Below are 23,154 nucleotides of genomic sequence, written 5' to 3'. Positions count from 1 at the left end.
TGTCATAACAAAACACTCAGAATGATTAGACACTGAGGAGTAGGAGTGGCCTAGTGGTTAGGGTGGTGGACTTTGGTCCTAAGGAACTGAGTTCGATTCCTGGCACAGGCAGCTCCTTGTGACTCTGGGCAAGTCACTTAACCCTCCATTGCCCCATGTAAGCCGCATTGAGCCTGCCATGAGTGGGAAAGCGCGGGGGGTACAAATGTAACAAAAATAAAATAGATACTATTGGAAATTCTACATGGAATGTTGCTATTCCACTAGCAACAGTCCATGTAGAAGCCTGCGCGGCCACATTGGTGATCTGCAAGGGCCGACTTCTACATGGAATGTTGCTAGTGGAATAGCAGAATCTCAAATAGTAGCAACAGTGGAGGAGTGGCCTAGTGGTTAGGGTGGTGAACTTAGTTCCTGAGGAACTGAGTTCGATTCCTGGCACAGGCAGCTCCTTGTGACTCTGGGCAAGTCACTTAACCCTCCATTGCCCCATGTAAGCCGCATTGAGCCTGCCATGAGTGGGAAAGCGCAGGGTACAAATGTAACAAAAATAAAATAGATACTATTGGAGATTCTACATGGAATGTTGCTATTCCCACTAGCAACATTCCATGTAGAAGGCTGCACAGGCTTCTGTTTCTGTGAGTCTGACGTCCTGCACGTACGTGCAGGACGTCAGACTCACAGAAGCAGAAGCCTGCGTGGCCACATTGGTGATCTGCAAGGGCCGACTTCTACATGGAATGTTGCTAGTGGAATAGCAACATTCCATGTAGAATCTCAAATAGTAGCAACAGTGGAGGAGTGGCCTAGTGGTTGGGGTGGTGGACTTTGGTCCTGGGGAACTGAGGAATTGAGTTTGATTCCCGGCACAGGCAGCTCCTTGTGACTCTGGGCAAGTCACTTAACCCTCCAATTGTCCCATGTAAGCCGCATTGAGCCTGCCATGAGTGGGAAAGCGCAGGGTACAAATGTAACAAAAAATAAAATAAAAACACAGCAGAGATGGGAGGAGTCTTAGAGCAGACACACATCTAAGCAGCTAGAGATGTCTCATTTCCAAGTGGGGCATCTCCCCTGCCCAGCACCACACTGGCAGTGAAAAAGGGTCCTATCAGTGGCTTCCTGCTCTACCTTGCCCTTTTTTATACGTATTTATTTTTCCCGTGGTGTACAGCGTGTACAGATCACAGGTTATCGTCCTGCAAAAATAGATTGAAATTCTATCAAAAAATCGGCAACGTCTTGAAATTTGATCTAGGAGGAGAGAAAAGGTTGTAAAAACGGTCCTTCTGTGACTCGGTGGAGCCGGTTACTCCGCCACCAGTGGTTCTTGGTGGCTGCTCAGTTCCAGACAGCCGTTCATCTTCAGGCTCTGCTCCTCTGCTGCCCCCATCTGCAGGTCGTACTCCTCATCCAGGAAGTCCAGGGAGTTGTTGCTGGGAAGTCCCCGGATGGTGAACTTGTGAGATACTTTGGCCCACTGCACTCTGTTGCTTGCCACCCGCTCATACAGTTCAGCAGCCTTGGGGAATATGTCTTGGAGCAGCCTGAGAAGGAAGGAAGGAGACGCTGGGTTACAGGGAAATGCAAAGCAGGTGCAGGAGTTATAGAAACATAGAAAACCAGAAGATGATGGCAGATAAAGACCAGACTGCCCATCCATGCTAATTTCTACTGTCCTTTAAGCAGGGGCGTAGCCGGACTTCAGCGGGAGGGGGGTCCAGAGCCCGAGGTGAGGGGGCTCATTTTAGCCCCCCGCCCCGGCGCCAGACCACCCCCCCCCCGCCGCCACCGACTTTGACGACCCCTGCCAACGACCCTCTCGACTCCCCCTCCTGCCGCCAACCCTCCCCCACCGTTGCCGTGGGCTACCTTTGCTGGCGGGGGACCCCAATCCCCGCCAGCCGAGGAGGTCCTCTTCTTCCCGCGAAGGCTTCGTTCTGTTTCTGACGTCCTGTACGTGCTGCCTGATCTGCAAGGCTTCGTTCTGTTTCTGTGAGTCTGACGTCCTGCGTGTACAAGGTGCAGGACGTCACAAACAGAACGAAGCCTTTGCGGGAAGAAGAGGACCTCCTCGGCTGGCGGGGATTGGGGTCCCCTGCCAGCAAAGGTAGCCCATGGCGACGGCGGGAGGGGGGGGTCAAGAGGGTCGTCGGCAGGGGGGTCCAGGGTCAAATCTACAGGGGCCCAGGCCCCCCTGGCCCCACGTAGCTACGCCACTGCTTTAGAGATCTTGTATGCTTCTCCCATGCTTTCTCGAATACAGGCTTTGTTTCTACCACCTCCACCAGGGAGCCATTCGCACTGAAAACTTTGTGCAGTAGTAAACCTCACACACTGCCTGGCCTGCTGCTCCTGTTTCAGATTTGCTGCCCATGTGGTAGGAAGATCAGCCCATATCCAGACTGCCTGCAGGATCTCTCTGCTCAGATACTCAAAACTCCGGCGCTGTTCTGAACAGCGCCGGAGAAATACCGCAGGATCAGTGCAGCTCAGCAGCTCCCTCATGCTCGGTGCTAATGAGATGCAAATTTAAGTACAGTCATAGTGTTGAGCATGAGGGACAACTGAGTGAGGATTGTGCCTGGGTATTTGCTCAAGAGCTGTGTGTTAAGCCCTTCACCTGTTACCTGTCCAAAAACAAAAAAAACCCTCCTAAAGCCTCAGATGGTCCGGTGGACCCCAGACCCCCACCCCCCAAAAGACGAGGGCCTGGAGGTCCGGTGGACCCCAGGTCCCCCCCTGAAAATAAATAATAACCTTATGGTCCAGTGGGACCCTGACACCTCCCCCTGAAGGTTAGATCTTGTGGTCTAGCAGTGGCCCCCCCAATCCCCTCCTTCCTCAAAGAAAGGAGGCGGGATTAGGATTCCCTCCTCCCGTTGGCCACCTCCTCAAAATGGCGGAACCCGTGTATCCTGATATGGTAGTTAAGCCCCGCCCAGTGAATCCCAGGAGGGAGTCATAGTAGAGGCAGGAGGGGGTTGAGGGGGCTACTACTAGACCCCCACATGTGGGGGATGTCGGGGTCCCACTGGACCATCAGGGTGTTATTTTATTTTGGAGGCAATTAAGGAGTGAAATAGAGAATTTGGGGGTTAGTTACTGTTTTCCCAGATGCAACCAGGAAAACTCAGGTATGGAGGAAAAGTCTTCCTGTAACTAAAGCCAAAAGTTCTGGAAGCCGGTGGAATCTTTTTTTTTTTCTTTTATTTCCATGTAAAGTGCCTGATTAATCATGGGAATAATAATTACATGTTTTAGGATCCAGATCAGTTACAGAATTTTGTTAAGGATAAGTGTAAAAATGATAGCGGTTAGATGATTTTCCACCGTAGCTATAATTTTTTGAAGACTTTAATGAAAATATTGGATTTAATTTCTACACCACAGGTTTATCGTTTTTCTTTTCTGGTATCCTACTAATTCTTTTCAGTGATCTCTTTAATGTAGGCTCGTGTTTGTATTGATTATTCTTAGTTTTTTTTATTTAGTTCAGATTTAAAAAAAAATAACGATTTTATTTACTTCTTACTGTGTCTGCTTCTACAATTTCCTTTCTCTGGTCCGTCTAAGGGTAGGAAGGAACTCTTCTTTCCATTTATCTCTCTTTCTCCATGTCCCTTTAGTCCTTTCTCCCAGGGCCGCCGAGAGGGGGGGACAGGGGGGGACAAAAGTCCCGGGGCCCGGGCCTCCAGGGGGGCCCGGCGCCGCCGCCTGGCCCGCCCTCCGTCACTCCCGGAACTAACCTTAAGCCTCCTTTCACTTCGCAGCAAGCAGCAGCAGGTCAGGCCACTCCTTCCTTCCATGTCCCGCCCTCGCCTGACGTAACATCCGCGAGGGCGGGGCACGGAAGGAAGGAGGAGAGGTCTGCCCTGCCGCTGCTTGCTGCGAAGTGAAAGGAGGCTTAAGGTTAGTTCCGAGGGCCCGGCCCGATAGCGGGTGGAGGGGGGCCCGGCGACCTCGGGTGGGTGGGAGCCAGGGGGGCCTGGCGATCTCGGGTGGGCGGGGCCCGACGATCTCGAGTGGGCGGTGACCTCGGGTGGGGGGGGGGGGGGGGGGGGCCCGGGGGCGGCCTTGTCCCAGGCCCGGCTCCCGGGGGCCCTGCTTTCTCCCATTTCCATTTTCCTTCTCTCTTTCCATCTCTCTTGCCCTTCCTTTTGTCTCTTTCTCCCCCTTCCTTGCTCCCTCCCCTTTTTGGTTTCCCCCTCTTCACTCACTTGTAAATTGGCATGGCAATGTGCTCCATGAAGCTGATCTGTAGCTCAGGGATATATGCCTTTTCCCTGTCCATCATCTCACTGGGACGATTCCCCATGGCTTTCTCCTGAAAAGCACAAAGAAATCCATAAGGAAGGACAAATCAAGGTCAGGTATACATATAAAGTAGCACATACCAGTTTATCTTGTTACTATAATTTTTCTTAAATCCATCTCTTTTCAGGTATAATTAGGCTCTTTTCCTTCATCTCCTCCCATCGCCAAGTATCTCCTTAGGGCCTGCAATATGGCGCAGCAGTTAGTGGACAGAGCTATGAAACCCTGGGTTCAGGTCCGATATCGTTTTCCTCCTACAGAAGGCTCTGGCATTGCCCGGTGGGGATTCAAGCTCTGCAGTGGTTACAGAGCCAGGGAAGAAGAGACGAGTTGTCCGTTGGTCGGAGAAGACCACAGAAATAGAGTAGCTGCTGAGTGATCAACATCTCCTACTAGAAGGATTTTAAGCAGATTCGGAGGTCAGGACAGAATTTTGCAGCTAGGTAGAGAACGCGATTAGGCAGTAAGAAACCACATGGAGTCTACTGACATCTGGTCTTCTTTCAGCCTAAAACCAACTATGTAACCTTGATCCTGCAGCACCATCACTCGCACTGTGACCCTGAGTAGGTCAAGTAGCTTCCTTGAGGTCACATTTATTGTGGGAGTAGATGAGGTCTAGCGGTCAGACCCATGAGCTACAAGCTCAGACTTATCATGGGACATAAGTCCTACAGTCCACTCATCTCCGGGTGACCTTGGAGAAGTCGGTACTAATCTCAGCTCTGCCACTTGCTCTGTGTGACTGGTCAGGTCACTTTATCTTCCTGTCCCCTCAGTTCCATTCATGGATCTGTCTTTGATTCTTTGTGTGACCCTGTAAAGAATGACCCTAACGATTACGGGGTCGATAAATGGGTAGAAGAGGCTGATTGTAAGCATTAAAGAAGCTTTCTTTGCCTTGAGGGTATCCTGATCGGTTCTAGGTCAGTTCCCACCTGGACAGTTCCCACCCACCAATTCCCATCTGGACAATTCCCACCACACCAGGGAGGACAATTCACACCTATAACCTAAAAAACACACTAGGACAAAATCTCCCTCCTTTTTCTCTTCTACATCATTTGGGGAGCCAATACACCCTTACTCCCCCCCCCCCCAACATTATCTTTTGCACATTCCTTTCCCCTTTCAGACATGCAGTTCATATGGGGGGGGGGGGGCAAACCTAATTCATGTTTAATCTGGGATCTAAATGTCATAAATAAGTAAATACATAGATAAATACAAGTACATAAGTAATGCCACACTGGGAAAAGACCAAGGGTCCATCGAGCCCAGCATCCTGTCCACGACAGCGGCCAATCCAGGCCAAGGGCACCTGGTGAGTTTCCAGGTACAGGCAAAGTCAGTAGGCAGGCAACAGACAAGAGAGTAATCCAGGCACAGGTAAAGTCAATAGGCAGGCAGCAGGTCGAGAGAGTACATAAGTACATAAGTAATGCCACACTGGGAAAAGACCAAGGGTCCATCGAACCCAGCATCCTGTCCACGACAGCGGCCAATCCAGGCCAAGGGCACCTGGCGAGTTTCCAGGTACAGGCAAAGTCAGTAGGCAGGCAGCAGACAAGAGAGTATGTGTGTGTGGGGGGGGGGGGGGGGGAAGGATAATGCCCCCCTACACCCCCCCCCCCAAACTAGGTTTCAACCTAATTGGGCCTGAACCCAAAGTGGGTGGGCACAAAATTTTCTCTCTATCCCCCCCTCCCCCAGCAAAATTTAGTCACATTTTCAGTGAGCTTTCAGAGGCCAAAACCTCCTGCCTCAGGTCAGTATAATGCTGTTACGGTATCCTCTCCTGACCTAAGGAAGGAAGTATTGGTCTCTGAAACTTCATTAACACAGGTACCATATTACTTTATCCTAAATTAAAAATAAAATTATTTTCTTTACCTTTGTTGTACGGCCATTTACTTTTTCTCATTGTGTTGCTCCCAGTCTCTAGATTCTGCTTTCCTTCGTTTTCGCTTAACTCTTCTGCCACGGTTTCCTGGCCATTTCTCATTTTTCTCTCCTTTTTCTTAGCTTTCTTCAATATTTTCTCTCTCTCTCTCTGTCCTGATTTAATTCATTCTTACTATCCATTCTTTAATTTCCTTCATCTACTTATAGCTTTTCATCTTTTTCTCACCCTTGTTCTCCCCATGCCCCTTCCTCTTATTCTCCAATCTTTCACTACTCCCCCTTTCCATGCAGCCTCTCCTCTTTCTCTCCCCATCCTTCCAGTGTCTCCCCTCTCTCTCCCCATCCTTCCAATAGTCTCCCCTCTTTCTTTCTGCATCCTTCCATCCAGTGTCACCTCTTTCTCCCTACCCTTCCATCCAGCATCTTCCCTCTTTCTCTCCCCATCCTTCCATTTTCCCTCTTTCTTTGCCATCCTCCCATCTGTTTTTCCTCTTTCTCTCCCCATCCTTCCATCCATCTACCCTCTCTCCTGATCCTTCCATCTAATGTCTCTCTCTCCCTCCTTCTAACCAGTGTCTCTCTATCTCTCTACCCTTTTCTGTTCAGTGTCCCTTCTCTCTCCACATCCTTCCAGTCTCTCCCTTTCTCTCTGCATCCTTTCATCCATCTCCCCTCTTTCTCCCCATCATTTCATCTGTTTTCCCTCTTTCTCTGCCATCATTCCATCTGTTTTCCCTCTTTCTCTCCCCATCCTTCCATCTGTTTTCCCCTCTTTCTCTGCCATCATTCCATCTGTTTTCCCTCTTTCTCTCCCCATCCTTCCATCCGTTTCCCTCTTTCTCCCCATCCTTCCATCTGTTTTCCCTCTCTCTGCCATCCTTCCATCTGTTTCCCCTCTTTCTCCCCATCCTTCCATCTGTTTTCCCTCTTTCTCTGCCATCATTCCATCTGTTTTCCCTCTTTCTCTCCCTATCCTTCCATCTGTTTTCCCTCTCTCTGCCATCCTTCCATCTGTTTTCCCTCTCTCTGCCATCTTTCCATCTTTTTTCCCTCTCTCTCCCCATCCTTCCATCTGTTTTCCCTCTCTCTCCCCATCCTTCCATCTGTTTTCCCTCTCTCTCTCCCCATCCTTCCATCCGTTTCCCTCTTTCTCCCCATCCTTCCATCTGTTTTCCCTCTTTCTCTGCCATCATTCCATCTGTTTTCCCTCTCTCTCCCCATCCTTCCATCCGTTTTCCCTCTCTCTCCCCATCCTTCCATCCGTTTTCCCTCTTTCTCTGCCATCATTCCATCTGTTTTCCCTCTTTCTCTCCCCATCCTTCCATCCTTTCCCTCTTTCTCCCCATCCTTCCTTCTGTTTTCCCCTCTCTCTTGCCATCTTTCCATCTGTTTTCCCTCTTTCTCACTCTCCCCCATCCTTCCATCTGTTTTCCCTCTTCTCTGCCATCATTCCATCTGTTTTCCCTCTTCTCTCCCATCCTTCCAGCTGTTTCCCTCGTCTCTGCCATCCTTCCATCTGTTTTCCCTCTCTCTGCCATCTTTCCATCTTTTTCCCTCTCTCTCCCCCATCCTTCCATCTGTTTTTCCCTCTCTCTCCCCATCCTTCCATCTGTTTTCCCTCTTTCTCTCCCCATCCTTCCATCCGTTTTCCCTCTTTCTCTGCCATCATTCCATCTGTTTTCCCTCTTTCTCTCCCCATCCTTCCATCCGTTTCCCTCTTTCTCCCCATCCTTCCATCTGTTTTCCCTCTCTCTGCCATCTTTCCATCTGTTTTCCCTCTTTCTCCCCATCCTTCCATCTGTTTTCCCTCTTTCTCTGCCATCATTCCATCTGTTTTCCCTCTTTCTCTCCCCATCCTTCCATCTGTTTCCCTCTCTCTGCCATCCTTCCATCTGTTTTCCCCTCTCTCTGCCATCTTTCCATCTTTTTTCCCTCTCTCTCCCCATCCTTCCATCTGTTTTCCCTCTCTCTCCCCATCCTTCCATCTGTTTTCCCTCTTTCTCCCCATCCTTCCATCCGTTTTCCCTCTTTCTCTGCCATCATTCCATCTGTTTTCCCTCTTTCTCTCCCCATCCTTCCATCTGTTTCCCCTCTTTCTCCCCATCCTTCCATCTGTTTTCCCTCTTTCTCTGCCATCATTCCATCTGTTTTCCCTCTTTCTCTCCCCATCCTTCCATCCGTTTCCCTCTTTCTCCCCATCCTTCCATCTGTTTCCCCTCTCTCTACCATCCTTCCATCTGTTTTCCCTCTTTCTCCCCATCCTTCCATCTGTTTTCCCCTCTCCTGATTCAGGCCCGCCAGCCCCAGCTCCCATTGCCGGCCACTGCTGCTTTTCCAGTTGAGCAGCATGGCCGGCGCTGATTGAGCTGAGCGCCAACGCTAACAAGAAAAAATGTTTAAAAAAAAAAAGCGCGGCACCAGGTCCGCAGGCAGCCTTGAGGCATTGGCTGCTGGCTCTGCAGGCTCCTCCCTTCTCTGCCCCTGGAGCGAAACAGGGCAGTGATGTAGGGAGACGGGAGGAGCCTGCAGAGCCAGCAGCCAATGCCTCAAGGCTGCCTGCGGACCTGGTGCCGCGCTTTTTTTTTTTAAACATTTTTTCTCGTTAGGCGTTGGCGCTCAGCTCAATCAGCTGAGCGCTTCTTCTTTTTGTAGCGCCGGCCCTGCTGCTCAACTGGAAAAGCAGCAGTGGCCGGCAATGGGAGCTGGGGCTGGCGTGGGCCTGGAAGAAAAGTGGGCGGGCGTGTGTGTGCGATTGGGTGGGCGGGCCAGAGGTGAAATTGGGTGGGCCCAGGCCCGCCCGTAGCTATGCCCCTGGGCTGCATGACATGATGTGACTTAAATTAGGGCAGATTCCCATGAATGTAGGAGACAATAGACTGAACCCCTTACCCCAGAACCTCCCCATAGCTTAGGTGCTATAAATGCAACATCTGAAATTTAGTGGGGGAGGAGGAAGTGTGAACAAGGGTAAGCAGAAAGTGCAAGTAGCCCATGGTCAGTGGCGTAGTAGGGGCGGGGCGGTGGGGGCTGTCCGCCCCGGGTGTCAACGGGTAAGGGGGGGGGGGTGCTCTACTGGCGAGTCCCTACCAGCTCCGTCCACCCGGCAGCTGTGTGGTGCAGCGCCTCGCGTCTGCACTGCTGTAAGAGAAGAAAATCGCCTCGTCGGTCGGCCCTTCCCTCACTGTGTCCCGCCCTCGAAAAATTGGACGTTACATCAGAGAGCGGGACACAGTGAGGGAAGGGCCGACGAGGCGATTTTCTTCTTTTACAGCAGCGCAGACGCGAGGCACCGCACCCACGTGCAGCAGCGATCCGCCCCGGGTGGCCGTGAACCACAGAACACCACTGCCCCTGGTATTAACTCACTTTCATTTTACCTACCAGATCTCCTTGTGAGAAGAACTCCTTGTAGATCAGCTCCTAGAAACAAAAATATGGTGCATCATTTTTCACAGGCGTTACAAGACAGTAATATCATTCTTTTCTCCGTCACACATCTGTGTCTGAGAGGTGCTGATCATAGCAGGTCTCTGAGCAAATCCTCCCCCACCTCCAGCTGGAATGTTTTCTCCCCTTTAACAAGATCAGTATTACAAGGAATGTACCATGTTACTGTATGACAGGGGAGGTATGATACTTACAGCTATCTTTCTTGTGGTTTTCCATCCCTTGGTTTGGTCAGAGAGGTCACAAGAGGTCATAAGAAGACACAGTAACAGACTGTGGTGATTTTTATTTTTTGGGTCATAGCCAACTGTAAGAAGAAGAAGAAACCTTTGGATTAATGGAGTCTGGCTAATGCGGAAACTTGTTTCCAGTCTGCTTGTTTATTGATTTATTTTCTATGGGAACTTTAATCCTCTGGGTTTGGTCAAGGTCCAAACTGTTTTGTGCCCCAAGCGAGGTAAGGTGACAGGGCATTAACTTTCCCCTTACCCCATACCAGTGGTGTAGCCAGACCTGTTTTGGGTGGGCCCAGAGTTAATGCCCCCTCCCCCTTAACTCAGCATTTCCTCTGTCCTTTCCAACCCCCTTGCCCCAAAGACCAGCATCTGCCAGTGGCTTACCAAGGGGGGGGGGGGGCGGTACGCCCCGGGTGCACACCACTGGGGGGTTACTTCCTGTTCCGGGGCAGAGGGAGCAGAGGGAGCAGCAGGGAATGAGTGGACTCGGAGCCAACAGGCAGGCAGCACCCCCCCCCCAGCAGGTAAAAATGTACCCGGGGGTGAACCGGGGGGGGGGGGGGTCACGCTGCACCCGGGGGGGGGGTGTAATTTTGCTGGGGGGGCCGCGCTGCACCCAGGGGGGGCGCATTGGCGATCCGCCCCGGGTGCCAGCCAGCCTAGGAACACCACTGGCATCTGGGACCCCCCCCCCGAGGTCATCATCGTCGCCGCCCCCCTCCGTCCACCACCGGGCCGGGTCCCCCTGAATTCAAATCAGCGCCTCACCTGAACCTTGCTCCGTGTGAAAGAAGCGCAGCAGCGGCAGTCTGCAGATCGCCTCCCTTCGGGCCTTCCCTCCCTGTGTCCCGCCCTCGTCTAACGTAACTTGCGCGAGGGCGGGACACAGGGAGGGAAGGCCCGAAGGGAGGCGATCTGCAGACTGCCGCTGCTGTGCTTCTTTCACACTGAGCAAGGTCGAAGTAAGGCACTATGATTTGAATTCAGGGGGACCCGGCCCGGTGGTGGACGGAGGGGGGTGGGTGGAGGGGACTGCGGCGCCGGGCCCCCTTGGAAGCCCAGGCCCGGGGAATTTTGTCCTCCCAGGCCCCCCCCCCCCGAGGTCATCGTCGCCGTCGCCGCCACCCCTCCACCCACCCCCCTCCGTCCACCACCGGGCCGGGCCTCCTGAATTCAAATCATAGCGCCTCACCTCGACCTTGCTCCGTGTGAAAGAAGCGCAGCAGCGGCAGTCTGCAGATCGCCTCCCTTCGGGCCTTCCCTCCCTGTGTCCCGCCCTCATCTGGCGTAACTTGCGCGTGGGACCTCGGAGAAAGTCTTCACTTGCCACATCCTTTCTTTCACTTGCTCAGAATATACCCTTCGCTCAAGTTCCGTGCCCTCTCCCCCCCACCCCCCATCATTTCATGCACCTCATGCCAAAGATATGCCCAGAAACCCCTCACCTTCTGCCACCTTCTGCAGATCACTGAAGATGCGCAAATGGTGTGCCAGGTCCGTAGCTAGGATAATGTCCCTCATCAGGTCCAGCATCCTTTGGTAATCCTATAGGAAGAATCAGATACCGTCTCTTTAAAGGACAGCTTAAATGAATACACCCCACATGCTAGATATGCTACAGGACGTCTTCATTCTGTGTTCCTGACAAAATTGCTCTCCCTTCCCCCACTGCCACCTTTGGCTCGTCATGTGACTAAGAAGTACAGAGTAGGAGTACCACGGAAGGAGAAAATCCCCTTGACCAAGGTCAGCAGGAGCGAAACAACAGAGGAGAATTTGAGCCACTTGTGGAATCAAAAGGACTTTATTTCTAGCGCAGCTCGTACACAGAGACCCGACACGGCCGCATTTTGGCGCAAACAATGCTTGTGACAGGGGTCTACTCACTCTCACAATTGTTGCATTACTGGTTTGATGTGGTAACTGTAGTACATAAGTATTGCCATACTGGGACAGACTGAAGGTCCATCAAGCCCAGCAACCTGTTTCCAAAAGTGGCCAATCCAGGTCACAAGTACCTGGCAAGATCCCAAAAAAGTACAAAACATTTTATGCTGCTTATCCCAGAAATAAGCAGTGGATTTTCCCCAAGTCCATTTTAATAATGGTCTAAAGATTTTTCCTTTAGAAAGTCAGTCATCGAAACCTTTTTTAAACCCCGCTAAGCTAACTGCTTTTACTACATTCGCTGGCAACGAATTCCAGAGCTTAATTACATGTTGAGTGAAGAAAAGTTTTCTCTGATTCATATTAAATTTACTACTTTGTAGCTTCATTGCGTGCCCCCTAGTCCTAGTATTTTTGGAAAGAGTAAACAAACGATTCACGTCTACCGGTTCCACTTCACTCATTATTTTATAGACTTGTATCATGTCTCCCCTCAGCCATCTTTTCTCCAAGCCGAAGAGCCCTAGCCACTTTAGAATTTCCTCATAGGGAAGTCGTCCCATCCCCTTTATCATTTTCATCATCCTTCTCTGTACCTTTTCTAATTCCACTATATCTTTTTTGAGATGCGGTGACCAGAACTGCACACAGTATTTGAGGTGCGGTCGCACCAGGGAGCGATACAAAGGCATTATAACGTCCTCACTTTTGTTTTCCATTCCTTTCCTAATAATACCTAACATTCTATTTGCTTTCTTAGCTGCCGCCGCACACTGAGCAGAGGTTTAGTAAGTGTGCCTGGATCGAAAAAAGATCCTTCAAACGCCTTCATGGGTTTTATCACTGAGGGTTATGGATATGCCTGGGTAAAAAAGGAATGTTTTTAAGGCCTTCTTAAATTTTAAGCATGAGGGGGCAACAATATGAAAGCATGATTTCCAAAGGAACTGTTTCATGCTTACGGTGCCGTACGCTTTTATTCACTCCTGCATCAAACCAGCAATGCAACAACTGTGAGAGTGTCTAGACCCCTGATGCAGGCATTGTTTGTGCCAGTAGCGCAGCCAGACCTCAATTTTTGGGTGGGCCTGGGGATGGGCGGGAAGAGGCGTTGCCTACCTGTCTTTTAAAATAATTCGTCTCCCCAGGCTCTGCTGCATTTACTTCTTCGCCCGTCGCAAAGCGCTGCCGTTCGCACAGGCAGCTCCGCTCCCCTTTGCCGCGTCCATCCGGCCCTCTCTGATCCACTTCCTGTAGTGGATACGTAGGACCAGATGGACGCGGTAAAGGGGAGCGGAGCTGCCTGTGCGAACAGCAGCGCTTTGCGACGGGCAAAGAAGTAAATGCAGCGGAGCCTGGGGAGACGAATTATTTTAAAAAGCAGGTAGGCAACGCTGCTTCCCAGACCAGTGGAGCCGCGGCAGCAACATGGGCGGGCCTGGAGGGAAAGTGGCTGGGCCTGGGCCCGTCCAGGCCCGCCGGTGGCTACGCCCCTGGTTTGTGCTGAAACTCGGCCATGTCGGGTCGATGTGTACAAGCTGCAGACACTGGTAATAAAGTCCTTTTGGTTCCGAATTCTCCACTATTGTTTTGCTCCTACCGAGGACACATGAAGGTAATTCCTCAAAGTAGGGGCTAACATTTATGAGCCAGTTACACAGTAATCCTTGGATTCTATATAGTATGACTTAAGTTGCGCGCACAAATCCAGTCGTATTCTGGATCGGCGCATGCAACTTAATTACTTAACAAGCCAATCAGCACCATAAATTGCCACTTAACTAGCAATTATTGTGACTAATTGGCATTATTTAGGAATAACGTGCAGAACTGTCTAAGTGTATCCTATCACGTGATGTGCGTAAATTCTAAATCGCATAGTTGGAAGAGGGCGTGGCCATGAGATAGAATGGGCGGGTCGTGGGCGTTTCTAGAATCTATGAGTATTGTTATAGAATACCCCCTTGTCTATGCCTGATTTAGGTGTTGCCATTTACATGGCGTAACTGTCTGCAACTAAATTTAGTCGTGTGGATGGGCGGTCGGTGTATTCTATAAACCGAGTGGAAATTTAGGCTTATTTCTTTCAGTGCCAATCTTTTAGGCATGATATAGGGAAAGGGAAATGGGACTTGACATACCACCTTTCTGAGGTTTTTGCAACTACATTCAAAGCGGTTTACATATATCCAGGTACTTATTTTGTACCAGGGGCAATGGAGGGTTAAGTGACTTGCCCAGAGTCACAAGGAGCTGCAGTGGGAATTGAACCCAGTTCCCCAGAATCAGCATCCGCTGCACTAACCACTAGGCTACTCCTCCACTAGCAACATTCCATGTAGAATCTCAATAGTAGCAACATTCCATGTAGAATCTCCAATAGTAGCAACATTCCATATAGAATCTCCAATAGTAGCAACATTCCATATAGAATCTCCAATAGGGAAAGGGAAATGGGACTTGATATACCGCCTTTCTAAGGTTTTTGCAACTACATTCAAAGCGGTTTACATATATTCAGATACTTATTTTGTACCAGGGGCAATGGAGGGTTAAGTGACTTGCCCAGAGTCACAAGGAGCTGCAGTGGGAATTGATCTCAGCTCCCCAGGATCAAAGTCCACTGCACTAACCACTAGGCTACTCCTCCATTTGTAACATTCCATGTAGAATCTTCAAATAGTAGCAACATTCCAGGATCTCAAATAGTAGCAACAGAAACATTCCATGTAGAATCTCCAATAGTAGCAACATTCCATATAGAATCTCCAATAGGGAAAGGGAAATGGGACTTGATATACCGCCTTTCTAAGGTTTTTGCAACTACATTCAAAGCGGTTTACATATATTCAGATACTTATTTTGTACCAGGGGCAATGGAGGGATAAGTGACTTACCCCGAGTCACAAGGAGGAAGTGAGAATCAAACTCAGTTCCCCAGGATCAAAGTACACTGCACTAACCACTATGCTACTCCTCCACTCATTAAAGAATATATATATAGAATTATATGGAATCTAGTCCCAAATGTTTAAAATTGCATAGTAACAAAGTAAAAAATATACTAGCATATATGTGCACATACGTGGAGGAGTAGCCTAATGGTTAGTGCAGCAGCCTAAGAACCTAGGAAACCGGGTTTGATTCCCACTGCAGCTCCTTTGTGACTCTGTACAAGTCACTTAACCCTCCATTGCCCCAGATACAAATAAGTACCTGTATATACTATGCAAACCCCCACAGAAAGGCAGTATATCAAGTCCCATTTCCCTTTCCCTATTTGAGATTCTACATGGAATGTTGAAACTATTTGTAGATTCTATATGGAACGTTGCTACTATTGGAGATTCTACATGGAATGTTGCTACTATTGAGATTCTACCTGGAATGTTGCTAGTGGAGGAGTAGTGGTTAGTGTGGACTTTGATCCTGGGGCAGTGGCGTACCAAGGCGGGTGGCGGTGGGGGCGGTCCGCCCTGGGTGCACGCCGCTGGGGGGGTGCTGCGCGCGCCTGTCCTTCGTTCGTTCCATGCTCCCTCTGCCCCGGAACAGTTCTGGGGCAGAGGGAGCATGGAACGAACCAAGGACAGGCGCGTGCGGCACCCCTCCAGCGGCGTGCACCCGGGGGGGGGTGTTCTTTTGCAGGGGGGTGTCCTTTCACCGGGGGGGGGGGGGGGGGGGGGGGCGCTGCACCCAGGGGGCGGGGCGCATCTGCGATCCGCCCCGGGTGTCAGCCCCCCTAGGAACGCCACTGTCCTGGGGAACTGGGTTCAATTCCCTCCTTGTGACTTGTCACTTAATCCTCCATTAATCCTCCCTCCTTGTGACTCAGAGCAAGTCATTTAACCCTCATTGCCTCAGGTACAAAGTAAGCACCTGTATATAATATCAGAAAGGCAGTATATTAAATGCCTATGCCTCAGTGGTCTTCAGGAAACACATGCATAGCTTACACAGTTCAAGTAGGCAAAGTCTGGGCATAGTGTATGCTTGACTCACATGTATAACGTATAGCATACCATGTTATGTGCCTATCTCCAGCTGGTGCAAACCAGTTACACTAGTATTTTACAAAGAAATGCAGGTGTTGAAGGAGACTGTCCTTCCTGTGACACACCAGCTGTTGTCCTTAAGCTCCAGCTACAGAAAACCATGTCCATGAAGGGATCAATGGTATAATCACTGGTGCACAAGCAGATGTTATCCTAAAGTCTATTAATTGATCCTAAAAGCCATATTCTCTCTCTCTCTCTCTCTTTATTCCACATGGCTGCTCTGACAGGAATCAGAATGTTTTCTAACAGCACCTAGAACAATAAGACTGGAATCATTTGTTTGGCACACTGCACAATTTAGATTTAGGACAACCCCAGTACCGCACTCCAGCGTGAGCTTAGAATCACCTCCATCTGCACACTGCACAGTCTAGAAAACGTTGGTGTTCACGCTTTCCAAAAATACTAGGACTAGGGGGCATGCGATGAAACTACAGTGTAGTAAATTTAAAAGAAATCGGAGAAAATGTTTCTTCTCCCAACGCATAATTAAACTCTGGAATTCGTTGCCAGAGAACATGGTGAAGGCGGTTAGCTTGGCAGAGTTTAAAAAGGGGTTAGATGGTTTCCTAAAGGATAAGTCCATAAACCACTACTAAATGGACTTGGGAAAAATCCACAATTCCAGGAATAACATGTATAGAATATTTGTACGTTTGGGAAGCTTGCCAGGTGCCCTTGGCCTGGATTGGCCGCTGTCGTGGACAGGATGCTGGGCTCGATGGACCCTTGGTCTTTTCCCAGTGTGGCATTACTTATGTGAGCCTAAAATGATTCAGTCAGGTGTCCTGTGCTATCTTCAATATCCCTAGTATTCTCTGTAGTGTGAGGGCCGTAGCCAAACCTCAGGGTGGGAGGGGGCCAGAGACCGAGGTGGGGGGGGGGGCACATTTTGGTCTTCCGCACCGCTGCTGCCCCTGCCACCCTGCCACTCTCCACCCACTGCTGCCGCAAATACCTTGGCTGACCGGGGTTCCCAACCCCCGCCAGCTGAAGCCGTCATCCGGTACCACCGCGTTGCCTGCCCTGCTCTCTCTTCCCCTCATGTCCAGCATTCTCCTTTCAGTGAAACTGAGCATGCTCAGGCAATGCAGCGGCGCCGGAGGCCGGCACTGGACGAAGGCTTCAGCTGGCGAGGGTTGAGGACCCCCACCAGAAAAACCAGGGACCCAAAGGAAATTGGGGCCCCACGTAGCTACGCCATTGTGTGAGCCTAGAATGTAGTATTTTCTTTTACTAGAAGCAGAATCTAGAACAGTTCTAATCTCAGAACACACACAATTTCCTTTGGCACTGCACAGTAGGGGGGGAGGGGAAGAGGAGTGTGGGCATGGGACCTACTGTCCACCCTAGCTTGAAACAATGTTGCTACACTACCTCTTCTCGTCTTTATTTAAATTACTTGATCCAGCTCTCAAATTTACACCAATGTCTGTAAGAAATCTAGAACGTTCCCAGTAGCACACTGAGCATTGAACCTAAAACAGCTGAAAGGTTCAATTGTACTGAGCACCTGCAACACAGCTAATGCCCTCAGACAGCCTAGAACAAGCTTATAATCTCAGTGGTGCAGGGAGGGAACTTAAGGAAATGGATAAATTGTTTGGGTTTTGCTGGTTACATCCTTGTGACCTGGATTGGCCAACATTGGTGTTATGTCCCTCACCTGTTCGACGCTCCTCCCAGCTAAGTCATTCCTCAGCTTCGTTCAAGAGTGACAAGGTTCAGTCTTAGGAGGGTCGGTTTCAGCTTCCTAAGTCTGGCAGCCGTTATCCGGGTTGGATCAAGGACAGCAGCCATCTTGGCTAGCTCAGGAGGGGGCAGCCATCTTGGAGTAACGAGGTCAGGAAGGAAGTCCATATTTGGACGAAGGCACCTCTGCTGATGGGGGCAGCCATCTTGAATCAGCTGCACATACTTGAGCCTAATTCCTCCACTACTTAAAGCCCTGCCTTCAGTCCTTCGCTGCTTCGGCCTCATTTGTTCTGACGAGTTGCTGTCGGAGTGCTGTTCACCGACTTTCTTCTGTTCCTGTTTTCCTGTGTACCGGACCTTGGCTAGTCTTCTCGGATTACGCTTGTTTGCTGCCTGCCTTGACCCTGGACTGTATTGACTACTAGTAAAAAAGGCCCGTTTCGGAAAGAAATGAAACGGGCGCTAGCCAGGTTTTCCTCGTAGTGTGTAGAAGCGCTGCCGGGCCGCCTCCTCTTCCACATTGCGCCCTCTCTCCCGCCTCCTCTTCGTCGTTCCGCCCTCTCTCCTGCTTTCGGCTACTGATTGGCTCCTTGAATGTGCTCCGCCCTCAACGTCATGACGTTTGACGCGAGGGCGGGGCCCACAGACTGTGCTACAGAGCTTCGAACCCGCCTCCTCTTCGTCGTTCCGCCCTCTCTCCTGCTTTCGGCTACTGATTGGCTCCTTGAATGTGCTCCGCCCTCAACGTCATTACGTTTGACGCGAGGGCGGGGCCCACAGACTGTGCTACAGAGCTTCGAACAAACGAACTGGCTTCATTGACGTCAGTGGTCAATGGAACGTTGAGAGTGGTTTTTATGTCCAGATGGGGCGTGGCCTAGGGCGCAGATGGGCGTGGCTGAGTGCGGGAGTCCAAATAGCCTAGGTCAGGAGCCACAGTTGGAGTGAGGTGAGCTTCAGAACGTCTGAGGGGGATTCAGAATGTCTGAGGGGGATTTTATTTATATAGATTCTTTGCCTGTTGGAGTTCTGGTTCTGGACTGTGTCTGTTTCCTGCTATCCTGGTCAGTGGCCGTGCAACCCCGCCGGTTCCAGAAGTCCTAGTGGCTACCTGCAGCTGGGAGCTCAACTCCCGGTGAACGGTGGTCGCTTCCCAGGTGAAGCTAGGGGTTGTCTGGCTGCCTGACCGAGTGCGGTGTCACTCCATCTCTGCCGTGGTCAGTCGGGGCACAGGGGCTCACTACTACCGGGTCATAACAGTTGGAGACAGGATAGTTGGCTTGATGGATGGTTGGTCTAACCCAGCGTAGCATATCTTACATTCTAATTTAGAACTTGCTCATATGGCACAGCATAGCCTTACATTCTGATCTACAACCAGCTTACACAGCATTGTATATCTTACATTCTAAGCTGTCTTATACAGCATGGCATTATCTTACATTATAATCTAGAACTGGCTCACACAGCATTGCATATCTTACATTCTGATCCAGAGACAACTTACAAAGCATGGCATATCTTACATTTTAGCCTACATCTGGCTCATACAGCAAAACATATCTTGCATTCTGATCTAGAACCAGCTTACATGGTGTGTGTTACATTCTAATCTAGAACTGGCCTCCCCTTGGAGAGACAGAACAGAGGCAGAAAAGGAAGGCCAGGTGCTGCCTTCCCAACCCAACTCACCTTCCTTGAGAATTGCTCAAAGATGTTACAGCCATGGGAATTCAAGATGGCGATCGCCTGTGCAAAATGATGTCTCTGCCAAGAAACCAGGTAAACACAGAGATTAGTGTCCAAAACACAGACTGTCAAAGGAGTCCCAGCACAGGGCATCCTGATTAATTAAAAACACCTCAAACTGTCATTTTTATTACAAAATAAGGTACAATGTTTTTCTTGCAAGACCTCACAATAGATACAGAATTTTATTTTAGGCTTTGCAGCAGCATTAAGGCTTCTGCATTTTAACTCAGGCACAGTCTTCAAGATTCATCACTCACAGCAAACAAATGATGGCGTGGAGGAGTGGCCTAGTGGTTAGAGCACCGGTTTTGCAATCCAGAGGTGGCCGGTTCAAATTTCACTGCGGCTGCTTGTGATCTTGGGCAAGTCACTTAACCCTCCATTGCCTCAGGTACAAACCAGTGGCGTTCCTAGGGGCGCTGACACCCGGGGCGGATCGCCAATGCACTCCGCCCCCCCGGGTGCAGCGCGACCCCCCCCCCTGGCGAAAGGACACCCCCCGCACCCCGGCGAAAGAACCCCCTCCCCCCGGGTGCATGCCGCTGGGGGGGTGCCGTGTGCCAGTCAGCGTTGTTCGTTTCCATGCTCCCTCTGCCCCGGAACAGGAAGTAACATTCAACCTCTCTCCCCAATTCCTCACCCGCAGACCAGCAACTCCCCCTCCCCTTATTCATGAATTCCCTCCCCAGTGTACCTTAATAGACCTACCACCCAGAAATGCCAAAAGATCGTCTAGAACTTTCCTTAACCTCCACTTCCCAACTTACAAAGGCGTAAAATACAAAGTGATGCACGCATCAACCTTTTCCCATATGAGCACGCAATTCTAGAACAAATTACCACGAAACCTAAGAACGACCTACGAACTAACCAACTTCCGCAAACTACTAAAGACTCATCTCTTTGAAAAAATTTATTTTGAACTGCAGGCTTTGCAATTTAGGCGCAGTTTTTTATAGAATACGCTTAGTGATTTCCGCACATAAATTGTAATTATTGCCAATTAGTGCTCATTAGGGCTTTTTAATTGCTGTTAAAAATGCTGATTACCTTATTACGCCAATTAAGTTATGCGCAGAACCTAGGTGCCATATATAGAATCCGGGGGACAAGGCCCAATTAAATCTAATTAGTGCCAATAATTGCTTGTTAAAAAGCCAATTATTGGCACCAAATGACTCATTAATCTATTATAATGCATGTGCAAATCGGGGGGGGGCAGGGGGGGGAGGATGCCTAGATTTGCATGCGCAGTTTTTGGCAACCTTTATAGAATCAGGAGGTATCTGTTACAAAATTACTATCGCTGTTTACAGATTTGAGTGCAGTTGTATTGAAGGTTATAATTCTTTTGTCTTCAAATATCTTTATTGAAAAATTTTCAAGAGAATTATGCAAGAACAACATAGCAACAACCAGGGGCGTAGCTATGTGGGGCCACGGGGGCCTGGGCCCCCGTAGATTTGGCCCTGGACCCCCCCTGCCGACGTCTCTCTCGACCCCCCCCCTCTCGCCGCCAACCTGCCGTCGCCGTCTGCTACCTTTGCTGGTGGGGGACCCCAACCCCCGCCAACCGAGGAAGAAGAGGACCTCGGCTGGCGGGGGTTGGGGTCCCCCACCAGCAAAGGTAGGCGACGGCGACAGCGGGGGAGGGTTGGCGGCGGGAAGGGGGGGTCAAGAGGGTCAGCGGGGGGGTCAAAGTTGGTGGTGGCGGCGGCAGCGGCGGGGGGGGGTTGGCGGTGCGGGGGGAAGGGGCTAAAATGTGCCCCCTCACTCGGGCTCTGGACTCCCCTCCCGCTGAAATCTGGCTACGCCCCTGGTAACAACATCAACAATATCAATAAAAGTGTCCCGACAAATGAAAAAAACTCAAGTGGATATCCTTTCTATATATTTTGTTACAGCTTCCCATTTTTAAAAAAATTCTATGACTTTTTAAAAAATTGTAATTCATCTTAAACCTCATTTTGGATATAAGCTGAATATAAATGTACATTCATATAAATAAAAGGCAGAATTGGAGAGATGGTTAAGGAGAAGAGAGAGGGCGGGAGGGAGGGTGAAGAAAGTGACGGGAAGAAGATGAAGATAGGGTGGCAGAACGTGATACGGAGGGAGGAATAAGAGAAAACGAGGGGAATGAGGGCAGAAGTGGAATGAAGGGGAGACAGAGAGAATGTGAGTGAGGGGAGAGTGAAAGCAAAACAGGACAGGGAAAGGGTGTCGGGGTAAAGAGGTCTTACCTCCATTACAGACCCTTCTGAACTATACAAGGCAGCCAACACTGATTTCTGAAAAAGACAATTTTGTTAGACCAGCTAAATGAAAGAAAAATGTCATTTATGCCACTAAACCCTCTATCCTATGTGTAAGAAAAGTGGGCGCTCGTGAGCAGTGGTGTGCTGGAGCAGGCTCTCACAGGCTCGCAAGAGCCGGTTGTTAAGTTTTTAAGACTCTTGGGAGCCGGTTGTTAAAGTAGGGCCCTCCATGGCTACTTTAAGAACTGGCTCCCAAAATGTGGGCTTGGGACCCCTGCTGAATTATCTTTTACTTTGCTGGTGGGGATGCTGAGCCCTGCCAGCCAAGTAAATAGACTACTGCTGCTCCCCGCTCCTTGTTTCCAGCTCTGGGCAGCAGGCTGGGACTTCTCGAGCATGTGAGAGAAGTTCCAGCATGCTGCTCAGAGCAAGACGTTGGGAGTGGTGGCAGTCCATTTATTGGCTGCCAGCAAAGGTATGCCTAGCGTGCCCGCACGAAGGGAGGGAGGAGAAAGAGGCAAGTGTTGCTGCCCCCGGCCACCCCTGGCCCTTCCAATTGCAGAGCTGGCTACGTCCAGAGAAAGAGCCTGTTGTTAAAAATTTACCAGCACACCCCTGCTCGTGAATGATACCATCACGGGAGAGCTACGCAGAAGAGGCAAGGAGGTTCTACGGCTCCAGTGGAAGGGCATCAGGGTTAGAAGATAAACTGAAGTTCAAGTCCAATCAGAAATGGCCAGTGAGTGATATTACATTTTGGTGATTCTTGGATGTATGTGACACGTTTTGTCAGAGCAACAGAAAAATTGTCCTATGGAGAATGAGCTTCGGAGATGCCAAGGATGTGCTCTTGAACGGAACTGTACTAAAAATTTTAAGTAGAACAGGGAAAGGGACTAGTTGGGGCTGGGGCTACAAGAGAGACAATATTTATAGCACCATTCACTAACTCATTTACAGTATGGGAGTAATTTCAGAAAGTTATTTTTGCGTGTAGGCGACCACATCTGCAGCAAAATGGGCTTTTTCAAAATATTGAGCAGCGTAAAAGTACACGGAATGATATGATGGTGCGCACTTTGCTGGTAGGTGTGCATCTGGGTAGAATGTGGGTGGAGTTCATAAGTACATTTGGAGATTAAAAAAAAAAAAAACAACCCAAAACTAATCTACATAAGAACATAAGAAAAGCCATAATGGGTCAGACTGATGGTCCATCCTGCCCAGTATCCTGTTTCCAACCTTTTCCAATCCAGGTCACAAGTATCTGGCATAATCCCAAAGAAAAGCAAGACTCCATGCTACCAATCCCAATCAATAGCAGACTATGGATGATCTATGGGTATACTTTAAAAATGATAGGTGAGGCAGCTGAGGGGTGATATGATAGAAGTCTACAAGATAATGAGTGGAGTAGAGCGGACAGATGTGAAGCGTTTGTTTACACTTTCAAACAATAAAAGAACCAGGGGACACAAGATGAAGCTAGAATATGGTAGATTTAAAATAAATAGGAGAAAGTTTTTCTTTACTCAGCGTGTAATTGGACTCTGGAACTCGTTGCCGGAGAATGTAGTGACAGCAGCTGGCCTTACGGAG

At 49.8% G+C, this 23,154-nt stretch overlaps 1 protein-coding gene across 1 annotated transcript in view; it reads right to left on the bottom strand.

Annotated features, from left to right (window-relative positions):
• Positions 1-1,010: 1,010 nt before the first annotated feature.
• Positions 1,011-23,154, bottom strand: part of PDE2A (phosphodiesterase 2A) — a 687,803-nt gene continuing 665,659 nt past the window's right edge. Inside the window, exons 24-30 of the mRNA XM_030199986.1 lie at positions 21,541-21,588; positions 19,238-19,312; positions 11,354-11,453; positions 9,867-9,979; positions 9,607-9,645; positions 4,224-4,330; positions 1,011-1,550 (exon numbers count right to left, since the gene is read on the bottom strand). Of these exons, the coding sequence (XP_030055846.1) occupies positions 1,313-1,550; positions 4,224-4,330; positions 9,607-9,645; positions 9,867-9,979; positions 11,354-11,453; positions 19,238-19,312; positions 21,541-21,588 (720 nt within the window). The 3' untranslated portion in view covers positions 1,011-1,312. The remainder of the gene's footprint in view (positions 1,551-4,223; positions 4,331-9,606; positions 9,646-9,866; positions 9,980-11,353; positions 11,454-19,237; positions 19,313-21,540; positions 21,589-23,154) is intronic.

The sequence above is a fragment of the Microcaecilia unicolor genome, chromosome 4, assembly GCF_901765095.1.
Source record: "Microcaecilia unicolor chromosome 4, aMicUni1.1, whole genome shotgun sequence".
Lineage (NCBI taxonomy): Eukaryota > Metazoa > Chordata > Amphibia > Gymnophiona > Siphonopidae > Microcaecilia > Microcaecilia unicolor.
Note: the sequence above shows the minus strand (reverse complement) of the source record. Positions and strands in the feature narration are given on the sequence as shown.